Below are 20,190 nucleotides of genomic sequence, written 5' to 3'. Positions count from 1 at the left end.
ATAGGTTTCAGTATCTCTCTTCTATGTTAAGTACAGTGCTCCCTTTATTTAGAGAATAGACATCAGTGAAAACACAATGCAAACACACTTTGCTGCTCCCTCTCACAGCAGTCACAGCAGCAATGCACAGACATGTTGGACACACTGAGTGTGAAAGTCAAGCATGCTGTAGAGGTATTTTTTGTTAACCAATGTCAAGTCATTGTTATTTATATAAGAGGGGGTTTAAAGTGTCATTAACCATGACACACTACTCTCCCCTACATAAGTTTAAAGCGTCAGTGTTGGATATCGGTGACTGGCTGTATAATTACATGGTTCACATGCTGCTCCAAGGCAGAGCTGAGCTGTCTGGAGCTGCACAGCTTCCCCTGCTGGTCTTTAGAGGAACTAGGGGCCGGGGGCCAACCACAGCAGATGTGACTTGTAGGACACGATGGGACCTGTAGTTCTTTTGATGGGCCTGGAGACGGTGATTGGAAACACTCATACTTGTTGAACAGGTTCAGTTCATGAAATGGTGGGAGTACCAGGAATAGTGCAATACACATTAAAATCTTATTATGATCACAGGATATGTATCTGTACATGTCTGCATGTACCCCAACTCCTCAGCAAGTGGGCGAACGAAAACCAATTATTTTGTCCTTCATGTTCAGCATCCTCCTGCACAGGCGATGTTGGTTTGTCTGTTTGGATTTGTTTAAAGCGTTACATTCAGTGTATGTCACCTGTATGTTACTGAACGGTCAACATTTGTATTTGCAATAGATTTTGTTTGAGTAATCACTAAAAATGGAATGTAGATTTAGAAAAGACACTGCAGGCTGCAAACTAGCACTGATTATTCTGACACCTATTTTAATTATAACCTGTCATAAAAGCTTCTACAGATACAAAAACCCAGAAAACTGACTTAAACTGGACTTTTAAATAAAAAAAAAACTCACTGGAAAATACATTTTGCAAAATGATACAAATCCTAAACTTCGGTTGCTTCTTCCATTACTAATATTTTTTGCAGGAATACAAACTATACTTTAACACGTGTCTTCTGCTTGGCTTGACATGATGTAGGTGATCTGGTCAATAAGCTGTGACGTGTACATTTACACGTTGAATTGCTCAATATGTGGAAAATCCCCACATGCCACTTGGCTGCTGGAGTGTCATGTACTGTATGACCTGGACTTTGAACTTGACGTTAGCACTAGCACCTAATAAAGCCACTTGTCACTCCCGACCAGCGTCGATGCCCAGCTCAATACCTCCCACCCACACCCACACAGTTACTGGACAAGTTAAGTTAGTGAAGGAAAAGTATTTAATAAGTATTATTAATCATGTACATAAGGCAGCAGGTGGTTTAACTGTGACTCTTGTCATGAGATCAAGTTCATCATAAGGTGTAAGATTTGCACACACATACTAGGTTCTCACCTACAATAAGACATCATTAACACTCATTCTTAGATGTAGGCCATCCGAACTCTTCGTGAGAGTACAAGTGAAACATTCACAATTCATGTTTTGAGGTTGTCGTTTGCAGGTTTTGTTGTTTAGCACAACTTTGCTTTTGAACAAAAACAGGATCAGCTCCACAAACAAAACGGGTTAATCTGCCTGAGAGTGACATTACTCATCAGGAGATAATATGACCACACAATTTCATTGATCATCGTTTCCTATTCACTCAAAGGTTTGAAAACATCAATAAAAACATCTTTACAGTTTGATATTCATACTCTGTAACGTTAATGGCATTTTTAAAAAACTCAACTGTTCTTAGTGTTTTCTTTTCTTTTCTTTTTTAAAAAAAAAAGAGACTTTATTCAGACGGTTTCTTCGCTGTGAAGCTCTGGAGGAGCGTCGAGCAGCTCGAACATGTCATCGATGACTTGCCACAGGCAGTTCTCCAGAGGGAAGTCATTGTCCACCAAATTGACGAGGAAATAATTGTCATGGATATATTTAATTATCATCCGAGAAGGAGACTCGTCTTCATAGAGTTTGCCCCACTGCTCAATCCACAAGGCAAACGCCTCATCCTGAGAAGATATGAACATCTGGGTCAACACAACATGTCAGACCTTTTACGTCACACTGCACTCTCTCTTTAAAGTTAAAGATTATACAAAAATACAGAGAAAACAAAGAATCAGATAAGCGCCTATGAGCGAGCAGGTGGTGACAGTGGGAAGGAAAAACTGCCTTTAAACAGGAAGAAACCTCCAGCAGTACCAGCACCAAGGAGGGGCAGCTGTCTGCTGCGACCGCTTGGAGCTGGTTCCAGAGCTCCGCCTCCTACGCTACCATTAAACACAGTCATACTTTATTATTACCCTTTTAAACCTTGAATATTTCAGTCATTTAAAAGCACGAGACAAGGTTTAACATTCCCCAAACTGTGGACAGAAAGAAGACACGCTCTTACCTTCCAGTACATGAAACTAACTGGGTCCACTACTGTCGGCTGAACAATCTCCCTGCCGGGGAAGATCCCCCAAGTCACAGCATTTGGTTGCATTTCAGGGGCGTTGGTCAGGTTACGGCCCTGCATGCAAAATATTCACCATGACCAATGTACACACACTCACACAACCATGGAGTGACTGATGCTTTCTGAACAAACTTACATTCACATTAACAATGTGATAATTCACACGGGGCTCATACTTCTTCAGTACTTTAAGAAGAGCGGTCACATTTTCACTGGAGGTGAAAAACTCCAGATAGGCCTGTTGGTTGAATAACAACCATATTAACAATAGCAGACTCTGAGTATCCCATATGAAGATACTGAAAATACTGTTAGTGTTTGTACCTTCTGGAAGACGTAGCCTCCTGGAGGTCCCCAGCCCACAATGGGGTCTGTGGAGGGTTTGCCATTGATGTTGGGCTGAGAATTGATGGTGAGGACTCCTCGCCTGTTCACTTTCTCCAGTTCATCCTTCAGAAGGTTGGTCTCTGGGGCCAGAGGCTCGTCATTCCACGGCAAACACATCACCTATAGCAGAAGAGAAAGCCTTAGCCTGCTGTTACTGCTGGTATAAACTGAAGACTTGCTGTGGATGAACGAGTGGCTACATGGGGTATGGTTAAAAACAAAAACCCCTTCTCAGAGCGAGTGTCAGTGTTTTCAGTGCACTCAGGACATGGTTCATTTAATCAGAGTAACAAAGGCACACCAGCCAACCACAAGTAGTTAGTTTTCATACTTGACTTAAGTAATTTAGCTGGAACATACAGTAGACAACAGCTCGGTATACTTAAACCAAGGACAGATATAGGAAGTCTGTGGTGCCACACACACACAAACAAGGAATACAAGCTGGGAAAGCTACGAGTGACCGAGCTGCGTGGTCCATCCCGGATACCTTGTGTCCGCAGTGATTTGGCTGAGCTGTGATGTAGCTGGTAAAGACTTCGAAGACGCTCTCTTCATTCTGTAGCTCTTCACCCCACATTTGCAGCAGTGCATCTTTGGATGATTTGCTCTTCAGGTAGAACAGGTAATAGTCATTCAACTCCCCAAAAGCTGGAGACGAGGAATTTCCCCTGAGGACGAAAACGAGACTCTGAGCTAAAGTTCAATAAAAGCTGAACAAGGTTCGAGAAAGCGATTAGATTAAAAAAAAATAAAAAAAAATAATAACATTAAATGCATGTACACATTTCATAGTGTCAGTGTGAGCGCTCGAGCAGAGTAGAAAAGCACTATTAATTAAAAACCAGTCAATGAAGAAGTCCAAGGATTGTAACTGGGTGAAACACTGGATCTGTAGGAGGAGTCTAGTTGGCATCTTTGCTTATTTTAGCAAAGGAAGAAAAAACTGTTCATTTCAGCAACGTGCACAGAACTTTAGTTTATTTAAACAATAAACTTTGATCTAAACAAGCAAGCAGCAGGCTCTCCTGATGCTGAGCTTCTGAGCAACAGCGAGCCTAAAACCTGCGTCATACTTCCCACATCTGCCAGTCTGCCAGGGTCCACTCAGCTCAGAGTGATGGCAGCTTTGTTGTCAACACACAGTAAATACAATGGTCATGAGGACATCAGTGCGTTTGCCTGTTTTATTACCGAAAAAGAAAAAAAAAACTGCAGCTACAAGTACACAACTGATCACATGGAACAGCTGTTAATGTAACTCCAGTATGCACGTAACAGAGTCAAAGGCTGGACATGAAGGATGATCCCTGTGGACAACAGCACGACTCACAACTCGTATGCAAATTCTTGCAGAAATGTATGCAATAATTTGCATAAATTGAGGCATTCAACAAGAACAGCCCTGATTTAATGGCTAAAATGTAACAATGAGGACATTGTGATAAATGAAACCTACCATCTGCCATTGGGAAACTCGTCCCAGTCCTGGGTTCTGTAGATGTAGCTCTTGGGCCTGGAAGCCCAGAAGATGGGTCGAACATCTTCTACCTTCCGTTTGGGGTGGGCGCTCACTGCCCAGGGAAGAGGCCGCCTGGCACAGAAACACACTGTCAGCCTCTACAGCACTCCCTCAGGGCAGGAAAAGAAATAAAGGCCTGCTCTACAAAAGACACTGCTCAATGAAATTAAGCAAATACTTTGATCACACATTAGTAACACTGAAATGTAATGACAAAATAGTCAGTGGAGATGTAATAATCAACCTTTTGAGCAGATTCAAAATTACATTGAACTTACAGGTTGATTCAACACAATCCTGTGAGCATGTCAACATGTGTCAGGCATGTTGGGGTGAGGCAGTAGTGTTTATGGGAATCTCCTCCCAGACTTCAGTGAGCTCCTCAACCATCAACAGATCTGCAACTTGAGCAAATCTCACTGTGGAATCAAATTCCATCCAAGATGACACTGAGGAACCCAGCATGCCATAATCATCATTTTAAATACATTTCTCCATCTTCCACTTATCCTTATCAGGGTCACGCTGGAGCCTATCCCATAACACATTTTTATACTTTATATTAAGTCGATTAAAACTACGAGAATTTAGAGATCAAATCATGACTGAGACTGACATTTTTATCAGAAGACTGACTGAAACTACATCAAAATCTGCTGTCAAAACAATCACTGGCACCAAGGATGATTATAAGCATCAACAGTTTTGCATTAGAATGACGCCCATTATTACAAGCCATGTTCAGGACATCTTCCACCTCCCTTACGACAGGCTGCTACTTCTTATGGCCTCTGACAGTGGACTCATCTCTGTGCTTGTCCTGCTAGACCTCAGTGCAGCGTTCGATACTGTCGACCATAATATCCTATTAGAGCGATTAGAACATGCTGTAGGTATTACAGGTACTGCACTGCAGTGGTTTGTATCATATCTATCTAATAGACTCCAATTTGTTCATGTAAATGGAGAGTCCTCTTCACACACTAAGGTCAATTACTTGTTGTTCCTAGAGTATTTAAAAGTAGAATGGGAGGCAGAGCCTTCAGTTTTCAGGCCCCTCTTCTGTGGAACCAGCTTCCAGTTTGGATTCGGGAGACAGACACTATCTCTACTTTCAAGATTAGGCTTCAAACTTTCCTTTTTGCTAAAGCATATAGTTAGGGCTGGACCAGGTGACCCTGAATCCTCAGTTATGCTGCAATAGACGTAGGCTGCCGGGGATTCCCATGATGCATTGAGTTTTTCCTTTCCAGTCACCTTTCTCACTCACTATGTGCTAATAGACCTCTCTGCATCGAATGATATCTGTTATTAATCTCTGTCTCTCTTCCACAGCATGTCTTTATCCTGTCTTCCTTCTTTCACCCCAACCGGTCGCAGCAGATGGCCGCCCCTCCCTGAGCCTGGTTCTGCCGGAGGTTTCTTCCTGTTAAAAGGGAGTTTTTCCTTCCCACTGTCGCCAAAGTGCTTGCTCATAGGGGGTCATATGATTGTTGGGTTTTTCTCTGTGTCTGCTGTACAATATAAAGCGCCTTGAGGCGACTGCTGTTGTGATTTGGCGCTATATAAATAAAATTGAATTGAATACTACACTCCCACCAAAAGCAGGTAAAGATCTGCTCCAGTTTGCTTCTTATTAGCCAACATCTTTAATGAGCATGGATTATAAAATCTTACCCAAGAGTTTGGCAACAAGATTGGAATCAGTCAGTCCACAAATAATCTCACCAGATCAGACAGTTTTCATTTCAAACCAGCACTCTGGGTCAAATCTCAGAAGGCTTCCTCCTATTGGTTCCTCGTCCCCATCCTATTCCCCTGAAAGAGTTTATCACTGGATGCTGAAAAAGCCTTTGGGCCTCGAAGAGTCCTTTACATCCTGGATAAAACTCCTCTACAGCCTATCAACCATCTCATTATCCCCACATGGTCAGGGTTTGATTTCCAGTCTTTACAGTAGTATATGCAGCATCATCATCAGTCCGGACTCCTTACAGGATGTTCGGAGATCAACATTGGAAGGGAAACAGCAGATGATAATTGGGAGACCATATTAAAATCAGTACTTGCTTTTTTTTTGTTTTCACTCTTATGCTGCAAAGAAATGTAAGGCCATTTGTCTCTATAAAATTGATTATATCATCTATAATCTAATTATTTCAAATTTTCCTCGTGACTTCTGTTGATCATTTGTTGCAAGGTGGCCTCGAATGTCTTAAAAAGTGCTAATAAATTTATTTTATCAAATCAAATCCACACAATCAGACATCACTCCTTTCCCAGCAGCTGTCCCAGTCAGCTAACTTGAATGTGCTGTTTCACAGTGTGTCATTTGTTTTAATCAGGCTAAAGCTCGGCTGTCAAAGCTGGGAGTGACGTCAGCCCTCAGGCTGTTCCAGCACCAACACTGGAAAAGCAGGAAATGTTTTGCTTCTTAGGAAGGTGAAACAATCCATGCATCTGCAGCAGTGTAGTACAGTGCTTGGTTTATGCCCTTACACAGCAGCACAGTGATGGGCAGAGCCTGCTCAGGGCACTGCTGATGGTTTATTTAGCCAGTCAAACACACACGGTTGTACAGACACCAAGTCTGACTAGTGTTTATGAGCACTGCAGCCATTTTGGATGGTGAGTCAGGTGGTGAGACTTCTCCAACGTTTTCAGTTGGAAGTCTGACTTAAGGAGACCTTCCAGTTGACAATTCCAACTGGGAAATCTGAAATTCCCACTTCGAACTTCAAATGGAACACTCCACACTGTTTCTGTGACAGAGTATTAGGGTCACATTAAGAAAACTGTGTGGTTGTGTGGAGATTGTTGTTTAAAGGGGAAACTACATTTTCTCATTGAACTCGACTGAATCTCACGTTTGCTGAAAGCATTGATGTTTGATTTACTGACCTGGGGTCTTCTATCCACAGGCCCAGCTGTCGAAGCACCTCCATGGTTGCAACTTCACGGTTCAACGTGTAAAAGTGGACACCTGGCACCTTGCCGCTGTCCAGCAGCACACGGCACATCTCCACTGCTTGCTGTATCCCATAATTACGGATAGCAGCATCGTTGTCTTTGATAGGCTCGATGACTTGGGTGATCTCCTCTGGGACCTCAAGCTTGGAGAGCTTGACAAGCTGACGCAGAGACTGGTAACCCTGAAAAACATGAACACACAAAAGCTGAGACCCACTCCTGTGCAGCTCGAACAGAGCGTACTGTTATCCAGCAGTGGCTTGAAAAGTATTCGGCCCCCTTGAACTTTCCCACATTTTATCACATTACAGCCACAAACATGAATCAATGTTATTGGAATTCCAGGTGAAAGACCAATACAAAGTGGTGCACACGTGAGAAGTGGAACGAAAATCATACATGATTCCAAACATTTTTTACAAATAAATAACTGCAAAGTGGGGTGTGCGTAATTATTCAGCCCCTTTGGTCTGAGTGCAGCCAGTTGCCCATAGACATTGCCTGATGAGTGCTAATGACTAAATAGAGTGCACCTGTGTGTAATCTAATGTCAGTACAAATACAGCTGCCCTGTGACGGCCTCAGAGGTTGTCTAAGAGAATATTGGGAGCAACAACACCATGAAGTCCAAAGAACACAGCAGACAGGTCAGGGATAAAGTTATTGAGAAATTTAAAGCAGGCTTAGGCTACAAAAAGATTTCCCAAGCCTTGAACATCCCACGGAGCACTGTTCAAGCCATCATTCAGAAATGGAAGGAGTATGGCACAACTGTAAACCTACCAAGACAAGGCCGTCCACCTAAACTCACAGGCCGAACAAGGAGAGCGCTGATCAGAAATGCAGCCAAGAGGCCCATGGTGACTCTGGACGAGCTGCAGAGATCTACAGCTCAGGTGGGGGAATCTGTACATAGGACAACTATTAGTCGTGCACTGCACAAAGTTGGCCTTTATGGAAGAGTGGCAAGAAGAAAGCCATTGTTAACAGAAAACCATAAGAAGTCCCGTTTGCAGTTTGCCACAAGCCATGTGGGAGACACAGCAAACATGTGGAAGAAGGTGCTCTGGTCAGATGAGACCAAAATGCAAAACGCTATGTGTGGCGGAAAACTAACACTGCACATCAGTCTGAACACACCATCCCCACTGTCACATATGGTGGTGGCAGCATCATGCTCTGGGGGTGCTTCTCTTCAGCAGGGACAGGGAAGCTGGTCAGAGTTGATGGGAAGATGGATGGAGCCAAATACAGGGCAATCTTGGAAGAAAACCTCTTGGAGTCTGCAAAAGACTTGAGACTGGGGCGGAGGTTCACCTTCCAGCAGGACAACGACCCTAAACATAAAGCCAGGGCAACAATGGAATGGTTTAAAACAAAACATATCCATGTGTTAGAATGGCCCAGTCAAAGTCCAGATCTAAATCCAATCAAGAATCTGTGGCAAGATCTGAAAACTGCTGTTCACAAATGCTGTCCATCTAATCTGACTGAGCTGGAGCTGTTTTGCAAAGAAGAATGGGCAAGGATTTCAGTCTGTAGATGTGCAAAGCTGGTAGAGACATACCCTAAAAGACTGGCAGCTGGAACTGCAGCAAAAGGTGGTTCTACAAAGTATTGACTCAGGGGGCTGAATAATTACGCACACCCCACTTTGCAGTTATTTATTTGTAAAAAATGTTTGGAATCATGTATGATTTTGGTTCCACTTCTCACGTGTGCACCACTTTGTATTGGTCTTTGACCTGGAATTCCAATAACATTGATTCATGTTTGTGGCTGTAATGTGACAAAATGTGGGAAAGTTCAAGGGGGCCGAATACTTTTGCAAGCCACTTTAAGTGTGGTCAGGTCGCCCTGTTGTCACTGTGAGACTGCTAATGCTACAGTGTCTGTTTATTACTCCCTCGAGCCATCGTTCCCTGTGTGGAGAGGTTCATGTCTCCTACTCTGCACCTTCTACAGTAGAAAAACATGGAATGGATTACACTGATATTTGTATGATTTTCTATTTTTACTGACTTCACTGCAAAGGGAAAACAGCAGACACCGCTCATTAATTTATAGTTTGTTTCTCCAGGTTCTCTCTGACACTGGTTGACATTTGCTGTTTTTAGGGGAATTTTTGTTTTGGTTTGTTGACACTTGACACTGGTCTATGAATCGTTCAAGCATAAAAGTACCCAACCTAAAGACATGAACCAGTGCTATCTATAAACAGACAGCTAATTTTAAATTGTATGTTTGGGCTCCTTGTTTTTAAGCAGCCGGTCACATGTTCCAAGCTGTAAAAACAATGGCAACAAAGAGAAATCTGGACCATGATGAGTACATTTAACACTCTTTAGTATCAGTGCAACCAGCTACACTTTGACTGCTCCATGGTTCAGATGACGAAAGAGGAAAGCACTATCACAGGGAGTCTAAAGAGTAACAGAACACAACACTATCACTTCAAAGAGGAGGACTGGGTGGAATTGCTTTGAAGATAAAGATAAGAGGATTCCTGTTCCTAGAAGAACTTAGTTACCTGAATGGGGAAGATTCCTGGTAAGATGGGACATGTGATGCCAATGGCTCTGCAATCATCCAGGAACTTGAGGAAAGTGTCGGGTCTGAAGAACAGCTGGGTGATGACAAAGTCTGCTCCAGCATCCACCTTCTCCTTCAGGTGCCTGAGATCAGCTTCATAGCTCTCTGCTTCAGGGTGGCCTGTGGGGTAGCCTGGACACACACATTTAAATGAGTGACGGTCCACTCAAACTGCATCCTGCTGACCCCGACGGTGAGAACATACCAGCGACGCAGATGTCAAAGTAGTCATCGAACTCTGAGCGGATATGTTTGACAAGGTCGATGGCATAGTTGAAACCGTCCTCCTCTTCCTCCCAATCTTCTCCAACTGGGTCTGTGAAGATATTTGGCACACGCCTAAGGTTTAAAAACGCGCACAGCTGGATGGGACAGGTCACATCCTTGTACAACAAACTGGACGAGCTTCGAGCGCCGATTAAAACAAACAGGGAGATCCATGAGTTTGTATGAATTGGGGAAAGTGCAGTCAAATCCAGGGCGCGTTACGGTGAAGGAACGTCTCCACAGATAGGGAAGCATTAGCAGTGGGAATGCGTCAGCAATGAGGTCGTTGACATTCAGCCATCAGCTGATTCAGATGTAGCATGTGATATCTCGCTGCATGTAGCATACCTGCTAACGTAGCATTTAAGTGCTTTTATGGTTGTGACTGATGATTTTAACAAAGTGTCACAGAACATTACAAACAGGACATCAACAGCACTGCTCATGCATGCAGCGCTGTGTTAACAGTTCATTGTAACCCACGCCAGTGTGGAGAACACACGGAGCAACTTCACGTCACCTGACATTTGTCTTTACTACATTTATTAAGCCATTCAAAATCATGCTGCTTGTTGATTTTCAAATATTTTGCTTGCTCATATAGTCATTGACCTACATGCTATTCGACTCTATCAGCCATTTGTCATGATTCTTTAATATGTTCCTGCTGCACCAAAAGGTTTTGACAAATCTGGGATAAATATGTTATTTTATATTACATTCCATTACATGCAGGTGGTGCAGACTATGAGAGGCAGTAAGACCAAAGTAAGGTCTAACATTGTGTTTCTAATTCTCGTCTCTGAACGTGATCTGGAATATTTCAGAGTAACAAACGGTGCAGCAGGATATCTCCATTAGGTTTTAAATTTGCAGTTTATTAGGAGTTTTTTTTTTTTTTTTTTTTAAATAAATGGTATGTCCTGAGAGATTTAGTACATCACAGGCTGTACAGAAAAATGTACGATCCCATTAATGATTAATTTAAGAGGATGAGTGTTGTTGGAATGCTGATGTGTAAAGACATGAAAAAAAAAAATACTGCAACAGACATTGGTACACTTCTCTAAATCCTACATCCTCTTGTTCTCCAGTTATCGCATTCACAGGATGACAATGCCCCATCAGCCTTTATGGCTGCTGCCGCTCAGGAAGTGCAGCGGATCATCTACTGACTGAAAGGTTGATGGTTTGATCCCCGGCTCATACTAACCCCTAGCTGCTCTCCGTTGGAGCATAAATGTCAAACAGAAAAGTGCTGGTATGGCTACCATCAGCATTACCTCCTCTTAGTGCCATGATGTTCTTCAGGCCCAGGTGCTTTGCTTTGGCCAAGTAGCCAGTGATTTTCTCTTTGCTTTGATTGCAGCAGGTCAGGTGGAGGATGCTCTCCAGGCCACAATAGTTGACAGCTGTGCTAGCAATCATCATAGATGAAGTTTCCTTGTCTGAACCCGGGTCGCCTGCTGGGTGCCAGGTAATGTCGATGAACAGGGGCCCACCAGAGCCCATACGGTCAAACCTGTAGAAAAAACACAAAGGTACACTCAAACCAGGGATGGGAGTGAGGTAGTAAACAGGGACACATACGTAACAACCACAATCTGGACTCGAGAGCTGGGAGCCAAACAGGGACAGGTTTTCCCAGATGGGCTCAGTCAGGTGTTTTCAGTTGGCAGATAAGAGCATAGTGTGTACAGTTTTATGCTTCATGACGCTTTTATTGTCACACATTTGAGGAAGTCTGCTGTGGAAAATTCATCCCGATGTTTGTACTTATTTGGTGGATTGTTCATTAGTCTGTGTTGGTAGGGCTGTGCGATATATCGGGATATGAGATTTTGGTCATAAGAATTCTATCGTCCCAATAACGATATAAATCACAAAAATGTAACATTTTCTGTAAATTCTGTGAATCTCGGGCAGCTCGACTTGCGGGAAGTGTTTCCAGCTGCGCGTCATGTAGCTGGAGTCCAGTGTTTTAACAGATGCATGAAACGATACATTTTTAGACATAGGTTGTAACGGCCGCCGTTTTCTTTGTGAGTATTTATTACACAGCGTGCTGCGGGGAAAAGCCTGTTCTAACGTTTGAGTCTAAGGTTTATTTTTTAGCACCTGGCGACTCTTTTTTGCTTCTCATCCGTTAATACTCTGCATCTTTCACGTGATTCAGTTTATTTTGAAAAGTCTCAACAGGATCTTGAGCTTTATTGTGAAAGGTTTATGTGGAAAATAAACAAGCGGACACGCGATGGTGTTACCGTCGTTGTTGCTAACCGCAACGTTGTCGTGCGCTTGTCCGTCCGTAGTGTGGTTATATTAAATATAAGAGAAAGAGAGAACTTTAGGAAATTAATATAGCCACTACAGTGAGCATCAAAATAATGAAAAAATATTGCCGTAAACAGTTTATTTTGCGACACCACGAAACAAACGATAGCGTAAAATGAAACGATAGACGTTTTTATATCGTCATCTGATATATATCGTTATATCGAACAGCCCTATGTGTTGGTCTGGTTTATTCTTCTACCAAGAACTGGGATGTGCTCCAGACAGTGAAGCACACTGTGTTTTGGGTCTCAGAGTTCCCTGGATACATCTCAGAGTGATCACATACTTCATAACAGAACAGCTGTCAAATTGTAACCTTCTGCTGTTTGCTCATAGAAACGATTTCTGTGATTAAATGAAAGAACGCGTGAAAAGGTCCCATTTGTGAAATCTGACAATTTTATAAGCATTAGAATAAACATCCTGAGGCAGTGGATGCTGCCTGTGGCTCAAAACATGAATAAAAAAAAAAAAAAAAAAAAGAGTAGGACATAACGCCATCATGACTTTTATGGATATGTTACTGCGAAGACTCGGTCCCCCCCCCACACACTATCATCTCTCCTGTTGCTATACATAGCCCTACTATCACACTCCTGCCTTTCTTTCTCCCTCTTCAGTTCCCATTCGCACCCACCAACAGCCCCAGCAGGGGTCGCTGTTAACCCCTTACAGCAGGGGTGTCAAACTCAATTGCACAGGGGGCCAAAACTGAAGGCACACTTTAGGTCGCAGGCCAAACAAGATAAACATTTATTGAACACACTACAACAATGTTTTTTAAACATAAATATGAATAAAAACAGACAGGAATATTATTCCAGATTAAATAAAACTTAAAAAAAATAAACTTTAACTTTAAATATTTTGCTCTTCATAAAAATATATCCTGTCAAAATTATGCAAGTTAGAAATATGAACATGCTGCCAAAAACCCCAGAAAAAATAAATGAAAGCAAACACAAGGTTGGAGCCGCATGTAGGCGGAGCATTGCTTCAGGAATGGAACTAATAAACTGTGCGGGCCATTCAGTGTCGTACTTTGCCTCGAGTGTACCATTACACTGCAGCTCCATCTGAATCTGCACAGGTGCAGTTTGGGTTGCGAAGCAGCTTGAAATTCTCTTTTTGTGCTTCAAAGTCACCAAAGCGCCGCGAACTCAGTGCGCTCAGTTTATCAGCAAAGTCCGCCGACTTGGTTCAACATTACTTGGCAACAGGGAAAGTGAGGCAGGTTGCACTAGTGCATTTGTGACAGCTTCACTTGAAATGCCTTCACCGCATCATACATGTCCATGAACTGACAGATTTCCTTGCTGAGCTCAAAAACTCGATTGAGAATTTTTATCCCAACTCAGCCAACGGACCTCTGTATGATAAGGCGGCAAACTCTGAACCTATTTCCAACATAAAAGACTGAAACTGACGGTGATTTAAGCTTTTAGCTCAGATAAAATGTACGGTTTGCGTTACGGTGATCATTACATGCTCCATTTTTAGGACTTTACCACACAGCGTTTCCTGGTGTATGATGCAGTGATAAGCTGTTAACTCACCGGTACAGTTCTCCTCCTGCATCTTTACTCGCATCCTGCTGACTAGTCCGCTTTGTTCACCGCACAACACCGGCGCTCCATCTGTTGTAAGTCCAACAGTTTGTCCCAGGGCAGTTTCATGTCGGTTACACTTTGACATACGTTTTCAAAAATGTCTTTTCCTGTCGTTGTCCCGTGCATCGATTTAATGTTCAATATTTCCTCTCCACGGATGAAGATGGCCAGCTGTGCAATGTCCATCATGTCTGTACTTTCATCCACAGTAAGAGAGTATGCAATGAAGTTTTTGCTTCTTTCACACAACTGTGTTCTTAAATCAGTGGCCATCTCACAAACCCGATCAGCAATCGTATTTCTCCTCAGACTCACATTTGCCAAAATCTGCATTTTGTCTGGACACAAGACGTCGCACAGCTTCATCATGCAGCTCTTCAGAGTGGTACCGGCCTGATTTGGCTCCTCTGCTACAATGAAATTTGCTTTAACAACAGCTTCACTTCACTGTGATTTACCAATTAACCAGCAATGTAAACTGGTGGTAAACTGTTTACCAGCAATGTCTGTAAACATATATTCAGTCTCCCACCAGTGCTGAAATCTCTGTTTTCAGAATCAACTTTTCTCTTTGCCATTGTGAGCGGCTAGCTTCGCAATAACAGAAGTTTGACTTGATTGACGCGGGAATGTTCCCAGGTAGCCTAGCGTTCAGCAAGGAGGCTGCAGCGCTGCATTATGGGATCTGTTGTTTGTGTTATTAGCGCCTCATATCGCTGGGTCAGGCATAACAGTAATAAAAAAATCTATATAAAATGATCTCACGGGCTGGATATAAATGTACACGGGTCGGATGTGGCCCGCGGGCCTTGGGTTTGACACATGTGCCTTACAGGGAGGTCTCGTTCTTGATGTTTGATAAAGACCCGACTCCTGGTGGCCTTCCTGAAACGACCCTCCCCATGTATCTGAGCTTGGGATTGGGAACATGCACACACTAGCCTTTCCCCCTCCTTTTTTGAGTTACAAGAACAACTTTTGCCAATGTTAAAATCCATCCTGGTTTTTGTGTTAAATGTATGAATGCCGTTCACATACCGTGATATGAGGTTGACAGCCCCACTGGCTGTGCGTGGAGGAAAGAACTCCAACGAGAACCACCGGTCTCCGGACTCCATCCTTCTGCGCATCTTGTCCCGCAATCTGTCCGACCGGTACGCATCCAGCACCGGCGTGGAGCACCGGGAGCTCTCCTTGGAGCTGTCCCCGCCGCTGTTGCTGGCGCCGCTGGAGTCGCTCTTGCACTGGCAGGTGCCATCCCCTCGCTGAACCTGGTTCACCATGACTGTAACTTACACTGGGAAGAAGAACAGATACAGCGGTGTGTTCAGATTTAATGTTGTCTGCATGAGAAAACGTGTTAAACCACAACTTTAGCTAAATGTTCTCCACGAAACTTTTCCACATCCCGGATATAACAGCTGTTTCGGACTTACCACTACAGCAGGCAGCACGGCACTCACACACGCTACATCCTACCTCTGACCCTTTACGTCAAGGGTTAAATATGGCCTGACTGATGGTGACCGACGCCTGTGATAACGTCGGTTACCTAACAGCGACGCGAGCGGCTCGTTATATCTCTTACGCGCACGCGCTGGTAAGCTAGCTGTTCGGGCTCAGCACGTGCTCGATCTGCAGTCACACGTAAACGCAGAATCGATACACCGAGTCAACCGAGTGCGCCTAACGCCATCGTGCTGGACTGATTTACACTGGTGCAATGTGCAGATAGTTTATACCACCTCCTCGGTCCTGTTGCCTTTACGCCCCTGAGCTCCCATTCGTCCACAGCCACAAAAATAAGCACTGCTACAGCTGCAGCGAGCTTTACGCTAAACTGCTTCCTCTTTAGAGTTTTCCAACCGTTTGCATCCTTTACAGTTGCAATACTGCCCCCTTCTGTTCTTAGTGCTCATTCTCCAAATGGTCTCCAACACAATCCGCTCTTCTCTGCTACATGATTTGGGTTTTCGTGTAATTATCAGCTTTATGTTGATCTCTCCAGATTCTGCTGCCTCCTTTCGGCTGATCCCATCCTCCTCCTCTGACGCACAAATTCTCCGCATGTCCTCCTTCACTACATCCAAACTTTCAGAGGTCTTCCTCTGTTCCTCCTGCCTGGCAGCTCCGTATTCAGCAGCTTTCACGTATCCTCTCTGCACGTCTCCAAACAATCTCAGCCTTGCCTCTCTAACGTTGTCTCCACAGGCAGCTAAGGAAAAGAGGCTGAGGAAGAATCAGTAAGGGCCAGCTCGTCTGTTAGGACTGAGTGAGACACGGGTGGAGTGGAGGATTTACCCAGAGGACAGGTGCATTATTACAAATGATCCCACTGCATAAACCAGATTGTGTGACACCTGACCTATGGGCTATGTGGAAGCACACCAAACATCATTTCCTATCCCGAGCCCTCAGTCCTACGTGTTTAACCCTCCGGTTGTGTTCACCCCCGCCCCCTTACTTTACTGTTCCGGGTCAAAATTAACTGGTCAGTTTTAACAGCTCTTAAATTAACATAAGAAACATTTTTCACCACCAAATTCAGTTCAGTGGGTGGGTCAGTGGGTCGTTCAGTGGTCATTCAGTGGGACATTCAGTGGGTTGTTCAGTAGGTCGTAAAAGTGGGTCTTTCATTTTGTCATTCAGTGGCTCATTCAGGGGGTCAGAGGCCAAAGGGGGTGGGGTGGGGGGTGGATTCCCATTCATTTGCTATGGCGGTCACCTTTGACCGGGAACACCACAGATGTAACAAAGTTGATTAAAACACTCAAAATTCAACGAAAGAGGTGCTCATGACTTTTATATGTTCAAGTGCATAGTGTGGAGGATGTCATAAGGACTCGAGACAATTGGATGTAAAACACAATATTTATGAGTTTTTTCATTTGTAAATGGTCAGATTTGACCCGAACACGACAGGAAGGTTAAATGCGCGTGTTATTTATGGCCCTGTCACATCATCCTCTGTGGCATGTAGGCTCAGACACAGAGAAGCTCATAATCGCTGTGTGCTGAGAAACGACATTATTGTGAAGTCGCCTCCTGCAGAGACGCCACAAGAATCTGAAACATACTTCCTCCTGCTGGACGTCAATACAACACGAGCGGCCGTGACCCTTTACTGTTATCCTTGAATCTCCTTTTCCTACCACGTTAACGTCCCCACAGTGCCGTTGGGACTGGCTGATGTAGCTCACCCTATCAGGCCTGGCTACTGGATGTTGCTGATACTGCTGTCCAGGATGCAGCAGCCCCCCCCACACACATCTAAAGTGGCGCTTAATGGACACATACAAACTAGAGATGGACCGATCCGATATTACGTATCGGTATCGGTCCGATACTGACCCAAATTACTGGATCGGATATCGGCCAGAAATAAAAAATGTAATCCGATCCATTAAGTATCAAAAAAGCACCTCACAAAACTTGCGACACGGCATAACTCGGCTCATAACCGTAGCAGTCGGAGCAGTATGCCTCACGTGATAGAGCAGCTGTGTGTATTTGTAGCCTTGCTACCAAACCAGCATTTCATCTCCGAGGAAGTTATCCCAGAGAGAAGTAAAGCAAGTGTGTAAGTTCATCTCTGAATGTTTGTAAAGCGTTCCCACGTTAAGCTTAACAACCGATATATGGAGCGACTGCCTCTCTCTCTCCCTCTCCTGCTGCTACTTCAATCATGAAACTGATCAATGATCAGCTGATCGGCTTTTCTGTCGTGAGTCCGTCTCTCTTCTTTGTTTTTGGCCCACTTTGCACCAGAAAGAGGAAACCAGCGGCTGAACAACAGCAGCACGTTTAAGCTTGATAAGCTGTTGTTAGAATGTATTTAATATTACTTTCTACACCAGGATCCTTTTCTACGTAGCTGACAGCTGGTAACTGTGCAGGGGCGGATCTAGCAAAGTGTAGCCAGGGGGGCCGATAGGGCATGAACAGGGAAAAGGGGGCACAAAGACATACTTTTCTTTCTTATTCTCATTTAAAATGTCTAGCTTTTAATAAATAATTATCTGAATCTTACACCCAAAGTTTTAATCTGATGTAAAATATATAGAAGTCCATTACTGTATATAGTAACTGTTAAGTCTAATATACCCTAGTAAGCTATAGTACTTTTTCCTTTGGGAAGGTACCATCTGTGCAGTCTGCAATTCTGTTGAAGAAAGATGTTGAATCTATTTAATTATTCTTGAAAAATAATTTATTTCTGTGCATTTTTTTTTCACCCTGCATCAAATTAAAGTTGATTACATCGATTAAGCATCATGAGGTGGAGGGTGGGGGGTGGTTCCCTATTTTTTTTTTTTGCTGGGAGTTTGCAACCCTATTAGTTAGGTTGCTTAATATTTCTGCTAAGTACTCTTTAAAATACCAGAATAGGGAGGATGGAGCAGGTTTAAGTTTATTAGATTGATCAGTGTTGCTGAACTATGAAATATTTTGGGTGCAGTGTATTTTTTACATACAGGTATAACAGAATAGCTTTAGTGTTGTTGTTTATTTAAACTTGAGTATGAACTTATACAAAATGCAGCAAGATATTAAAAAACAGTTTTATTGATTAAAAAACACACTATATCGGATTCATATCGGTATCGGCAGATATTCAGATTTATGATATCGGTATCGGTATCGGACATAAAAAAGTGGTATCGTGCCATCTCTAATACGAACAAACAAATGTGTGTGTGCTTTTTCCAGGTTCTGCCGTTAATAATCTTATAAATCGTCTCTGTGTGTTTCATTGGAATATTCTCCTCCCGAATAGTATCCGTGTCTGCGCCTCTTCTTAAACCCGAGCGGGAGTTTTTAAAGAGGCTCCCGCTGTTGTGTTAGTAACAGCAGATGACGTCATTTTATATTAGAGTCACGTCAGTGCCTGCAGGAGAGCCACAGCAGGGAACCAAGATACTTTTAAAGCGAGCCGATCAAGCGGCAGTGTTTAGTTTAAATCTGTGCTGTTGGAGTCTGAAGTCTGTGGCAAATCCATCACACGGCTACCACAGAGGGACAGTCGCAAAACTTTCATATTCAGTATCACCAGTTCTGTGTACTGTCTGTTACAGAGCAGAGACATCAGATATCCAAAGTTGGTACTCTGGAAGAACTGTCACTTTTCTAATTTTCTACGGCAAGCAAACGCAACCTTGTCCTCACGCGAGACTCGCGTTGTTGCGTTTACTTGTCATAAGAAATCCGCATTTCAAACTTACGTGGAACATTATTTGTTATGAATACGTTTTAAAAATGTAAAACATTAGAATTCAGCTATATTCAGATATGTCCGGTTATTTTTTCAGTTCTTTGTTTTATATTGTTTATTCTATTGTATTTTTAAAGTGGTTTAAAACAATCTTTACTTTTTTTGACAGCCCCTGAAGACAGCATGACACAACAACGAAGATGGCGTGCTGTGGAAGATGTTTTTGTTGCCAGTGTTGTTGTAGAGAGGGAGAGACACGGACCCCAGAAGAGCTGGTAAAAAAAGACGTGATAACAAGCACAGCGAGCATCACCTGCTTATGTTCTGCTCACTTTGCGGTTCTTAGGATTCCCCCTGAGCTATTCTAAGCGCTTTATTCTGGCTGAGCTGCTCCACCCTGCTGCTCACTATGTTGTCTTGTCTTGGTTCTTTTGCAGGAAAGCGAGGAATACTTATTAATAGACATTATGAATGTATAGTCGTTAAGTCAGCTGTAATATTGCTGCTCACAGAAGAGAGAGCTTGCCGTTTTTTCTTGTGACCAAACTCCATTTATAATTTCTTCAGATTAAGCAATCTTCTTCTGTTAATGAATTTAATCTGCCTCATTTCATATGGTTTTAATGTTTCAGTGGGTGTGGGGAGCTATTGTGCAATGCGGCGTATTTTCTCGCGTGGAAAATGGCCTTCATTTCTATTTATTTCCCCACATTTTGAATGTTGTGATTACACCAAGCAAAGTCTTACAGGACCTCTGAGAGGTATACTGCGAAGGCAGCTGGACATAGCCCGG

At 43.3% G+C, this 20,190-nt stretch overlaps 2 protein-coding genes across 3 annotated transcripts in view; one reads left to right on the top strand and one right to left on the bottom strand.

Annotated features, from left to right (window-relative positions):
- Positions 1-1,306: 1,306 nt before the first annotated feature.
- Positions 1,307-16,146, bottom strand: mthfr (methylenetetrahydrofolate reductase (NAD(P)H)). 2 transcript variants are annotated; one of them, XM_005458792.4, is made up of 12 exons: positions 15,622-16,146; positions 15,224-15,482; positions 11,522-11,760; positions 10,177-10,287; positions 9,910-10,103; positions 7,311-7,561; positions 4,347-4,481; positions 3,378-3,558; positions 2,825-3,007; positions 2,637-2,738; positions 2,435-2,554; positions 1,307-2,048 (listed from the first exon to the last, which is right to left on the bottom strand). In XM_005458792.4, exons 2-12 carry the CDS (start codon positions 15,466-15,468, stop codon positions 1,833-1,835), a joined length of 1,977 nt encoding a protein of 658 aa, XP_005458849.1. In that variant the 5' UTR covers positions 15,469-15,482; positions 15,622-16,146; the 3' UTR covers positions 1,307-1,832. The 2 variants fall into 2 exon arrangements, with proteins under 2 accessions (XP_005458849.1, XP_003454316.1); XM_003454268.5 differs by having other exon boundaries at positions 15,931-16,145.
- A 3,401-nt stretch (positions 16,147-19,547) lies between these two features.
- Positions 19,548-20,190, top strand: part of clcn6 (chloride channel 6) — a 28,781-nt gene continuing 28,138 nt past the window's right edge. The window contains exon 1 of the mRNA XM_003454267.5: positions 19,548-19,672. Coding sequence (XP_003454315.1) covers positions 19,598-19,672 — 75 coding nt within the window. The 5' untranslated portion in view covers positions 19,548-19,597. The remainder of the gene's footprint in view (positions 19,673-20,190) is intronic.

The sequence above is a fragment of the Oreochromis niloticus genome, linkage group LG20, assembly GCF_001858045.2.
Source record: "Oreochromis niloticus isolate F11D_XX linkage group LG20, O_niloticus_UMD_NMBU, whole genome shotgun sequence".
NCBI lineage: Eukaryota > Metazoa > Chordata > Actinopteri > Cichliformes > Cichlidae > Oreochromis > Oreochromis niloticus.
The sequence above is the reverse complement of the archived record's forward strand: the minus strand, read 5'-3'. Positions and strand labels throughout refer to the sequence as shown.

What these genes read in the sequence shown, in the direction of transcription:
- mthfr (XM_005458792.4), bottom strand. Translation starts at nt 15,468, where the DNA reads ATGGTGAACCAGGTTCAGCGAGGGGATGGCACCTGCCAGTGCAAGAGC. An exon ending in CTTTGACATCTGCGTCGCTG is followed by an intron (nt 10,104 to 10,176) that starts GTATGTTCTCAC and finishes GTGTGTGTCCAG; the next exon opens with GCTACCCCACAGGCCACCCT. An exon ending in GAGGCTACGTCTTCCAGAAG is followed by an intron (nt 2,739 to 2,824) that starts GTACAAACACTA and finishes TTCAACCAACAG; the next exon opens with GCCTATCTGGAGTTTTTCAC.